The sequence below is a fragment of the Mizuhopecten yessoensis genome, unplaced genomic scaffold (genome assembly GCF_002113885.1).
Source record: "Mizuhopecten yessoensis strain PY_sf001 unplaced genomic scaffold, ASM211388v2 hete_36152260, whole genome shotgun sequence".
In the NCBI taxonomy this organism is placed as follows: Eukaryota; Metazoa; Mollusca; class Bivalvia; order Pectinida; family Pectinidae; genus Mizuhopecten; species Mizuhopecten yessoensis.
In genome coordinates this window covers 1-3,912 of record NW_018484935.1, presented here as the reverse complement: position 1 = coordinate 3,912, position 3,912 = coordinate 1, and the positions used below count along the sequence as shown (strand labels likewise).

The window sequence follows — 3,912 nt, the reverse complement described above, 5'->3', positions numbered from 1 at the left end:
CATAAGCTCACCTTGGTCCTTCGGACCAGGTGAGCTAAAAACATGTCATCATAGATTTGAAATGGACTTGCGTATTGAATAGCAGTAAGGCATTGTTCATCTGTTCTTGAACAAAGCATTTTTTCTGACTTGTTCAAATCTACAAGCTGCACAAATATATACTAGCATACTGGAAAGTAATACCTTAAATACAGGTGTCTTTGAAAGAGACGGGTCACTAAGTTTAGAAATAGTCAGACTTGGATTATAAGAAAACACTTGCTGCTTCCGACCTTTACCTTCACATAGTCATCTCCCTTTTGTTGCACCTCTTTGACCTCTGTGGCCATCTTGTCAAGTTGCCCCTGTAATTCCTGTATCTTGTCCTTGCTGTCCTGAAGAGCCTCTTCTGCTTCAAAATGGGCCTTTAAAATAGACAAAATCACTAAGTAAAAGTTTTTTTGTTCATGGAGTAAGTTTTTCATATGACGTGTTCCTGAATTGGTGTAGATTTTTATTGGAAAAAAAGTTAACACATCTCTCTTTCTCTGGAGGGAAAGGAGGAGAAATCTATCTCTTCAATTTTCAATATATAGTTCAGTGAAACTTCCTCTTTCCTATAAAAGTACACCTACCTTTTGAGCAGAGTCAAGTTGATATGCCAGCCCATTGTTAGAGTCTTTGAAATCTCTTTCTACTTGTGCCTGTATCTTTGCCATCTCTGATTGGTGGTTACTTGACAGATTTTCCATAGCATTCCTAGAGAAAATACATGAACTGCTTATTTTATATCTTTAACATCAGCCTACTTCTTATCAACGAAAATACAGGTATTTTGATCTTAACTTGGATTTTTTTTTCCATGTTTCAACAGAACTACAGTCAATGTATGGTAAACTTCTGATAATGGCATGGCATCGTATTGCTGTTATGACCTCATGAATGCTGAAAAAATTAAGTTCGTTCTTTATATAAAACAAATGAAAGGTTGGCAAGGATGTGCGCATAATCACACTCAAGTAATTACATGTGAAACTATTTTAGGGGAGATAACTATCATAAATTGTACTAAAAAGAGGTGTAATTTGTAAGATGGCCTATATCCTTAAATATCTCCCAAGCCTAGTCAGGCAGGCATTCTGAATCAGTCACAACATACAAACACCTACGAGGCTTTCTTCAACAAGTTGTGTTTGTCGGCCAGTTCTCGCTTCAGGCTCTCGCACTCGACCTTCAGCTCGATATTCTGTAAAACGGAGCAGGTAAAACATTCAGGTATCATAGCAATCAACAGTTACATGTATACACCACACAAAAACATATGTCAGGTACAAGTATAACCTTCAAACAACAACTCTTTATACTATAAATAGATCATAGGAGTAAATGCAAGTCTTAATTTCAGGTTAAGTTTTATCATAACACACTAGGGATATAACTGTTGCTGGCTCTAGCCCGACTTTGATTTAAGCCTCAAATATTGGACATTTTCATTAGATTTCATTATCAAATTATTTACAGAGACTATCCAGCCTTTCTGTTTTATGTCGTTTTTCTTTGACTAAATAAACTGTTTCAATCTTTCACACTGAATGGTTTTTATATACTAACAAAATTGACCTGATAGAATAGGCATATTAAAGCCGATATGTTGCACTTATGATATGGTTTAGCAATCAAGGGTTTCAAATTAGAATCAAGGGTTTCATATCTCATTCACTACAAGAGTAACCTACAGTCTTAAACACATCCTCCCCATCTCCAAATTTCTGCTGCATCCTCTCCTCCAGGAAATAAATTCTTAGCTTCAGACTGAAGTTCTCCTTCTTCAGGACTGCAATTTGCTGTTAACACACAGGAAACATGTCTTAATACATATATGTAAATACAATGTACTAGAAAGATCTCTACATATAATACTTACACATGTATTTATTTTACTACTGCAGATTTTAACTGTGGTATAGTGCAAATGTGTTGTATAGCTATTTCAATATATTACCCAGAAAAGTGGGAAAAGTAAACTAGTCTTGTACATGTTCCACAAAGGAATAAACATTAAAGTAGGAGTTGTCTCCCATCTCTTATCTTTAATCATCTCCTCCAGAACAAAATGACCTGCAGTTGCACTTTTCCCTCTGTTTGACCTATATACTTGGTGTTCCCCATGTGGTCTATCATTACGGTTTAACATGTACCTGGTCGTATTCCTTCATGGTTCTGGCTCGTACTGGGGACATCCTTCCATTACTGGTCTTGGCAAACACTACAATGGTCAAAATATGGGTGAGAATTCCATCTACATTATATCAAAAATTAAATACAACATGTTAAAAAGACATCAATGATGTCTTACAGATCATCTACAAACGGGATCTGCGGTAATTGTGCACAACTTAAAAAGAATAATTAATTCATCAGATTTAAAATTACTGAAATAACTTTACTTTATTTCTTCATTTTCTTTAGCATTTCTCTTTAATTAATTTTATTTTGATAATTTGATTATCATTTTTGCAATAAATGATGATATGCATATAACCCATTTACTAATTAGATAACAAGGGTGTAACTAAGTATATATAACTACCTGTTGTAATGTACAATGTAACCAACACCGTACCAAATGATCCTGCACTTTTGTTATTCATTACATGTCATAAACTATGGAGGGGTCCATCTAAATCAACGCCACCATTTATTATTGATAAACACACTCATAAAGTACTGTACATCTCAGTTTATGATTCCCAGGAGAGGAGAGAGTGGTGAAGTGTTGTAATTTATCACCCTCTTGTGCAAAGTGTTTATTGAAATATCTGTCACAACTATCTAAATGAAAGCTTTGATACAAGTGCTGGAGAATCTCCAGGTCACATCATAGTCTTCACAAGGCTTTCACAGTTAACTATACACCAGGATATTATACTGTGTACCATTTTCAGCCACATGATAATGTACTTTGCAGCTATTTTTGTCAATATACGTGTAAATTTCTCCTTCAAAATCCAGTCTTTTATTCCATCTGTTCGATGCTTGTTTTTAGTTTAATGAGTTAACAAAATACAGGTTTTCATTTTGTAATTCTTAAACACTTGTACATTCTGTGTTATTGTTTTAGTTGTGCCAGACTCGGCAGACCAGCATCAGCAACATGTCTGGTTTCGTATGACAATACATTGTATATCGCATAATCAGGAATTATAGAAAGGTTCATATAGCACAGCCACCAAAAAAGTATCAATGACTGAATCAAATTGTCTTAATTGATTTTCTCTCTTTCCCCCGGAGAATGCAGGGTTTTCTAAAGCTTTTCTAGATCTGTTATAAAGCATTAATAACAAACATTCGGAAATTAAACTGCATTCTGCTAAATTGAAGTTTAAAAAGATGTCTAAATCTCAATGAGAATGTGGCAAGATTTCAGCTAAAAACTGTTTTTGTATATTGTATATATAAAATTTTCATAAGATAGAGGCTTTTCACTCCAGAAACAGTATTTTCTGTAACTCTCCATTAACGCTATATTATATTAAACGTGTACTTACTGGGCACTGATCCATCAGGATACTCCAAATGTGACCCAAACGTGACTTCTGTCAGAAGATCTGGATTGACGCTGGAAAACAGAGAAAAAAAATATGATAATGACCTTACAAAAAAAAGATGATTAAGGTCATTCATTTGAACAAACTTGATTGACCTTCTGCCTAGCAATTACTTGATGTCAAATATCATGACCATATATAGGCCTCTTGGCCTATATCATCACATTTGATTCCTGTGACCATGAAAACACATTTGAACAGATTTGCAATATTTAACTCTTAAACCAAACTTGCTAGCACAATGTACTGACCAAATATCATTTAACTTCCCAGTGGTCAATTAAAGAAACAAGAGGCCCATGGGCCTTAACGGTCACCTGATATA

General features: G+C 34.7%; 1 protein-coding gene across 1 annotated transcript; it reads right to left on the bottom strand.

Annotated features, from left to right (window-relative positions):
* Positions 1 to 278: 278 nt before the first annotated feature.
* Positions 279 to 3,598, bottom strand: LOC110444616 (CDK5 regulatory subunit-associated protein 2-like; the record flags this gene model as incomplete). Its single annotated transcript, XM_021488981.1, has 6 exons — positions 3,528 to 3,598; positions 2,178 to 2,245; positions 1,716 to 1,823; positions 1,149 to 1,225; positions 615 to 738; positions 279 to 404 (listed from the first exon to the last, which is right to left on the bottom strand). Coding segments are annotated over exons 1-6 (504 nt in total), but the record flags the coding sequence as incomplete, so codon positions are not given.
* Positions 3,599 to 3,912: the final 314 nt, after the last annotated feature.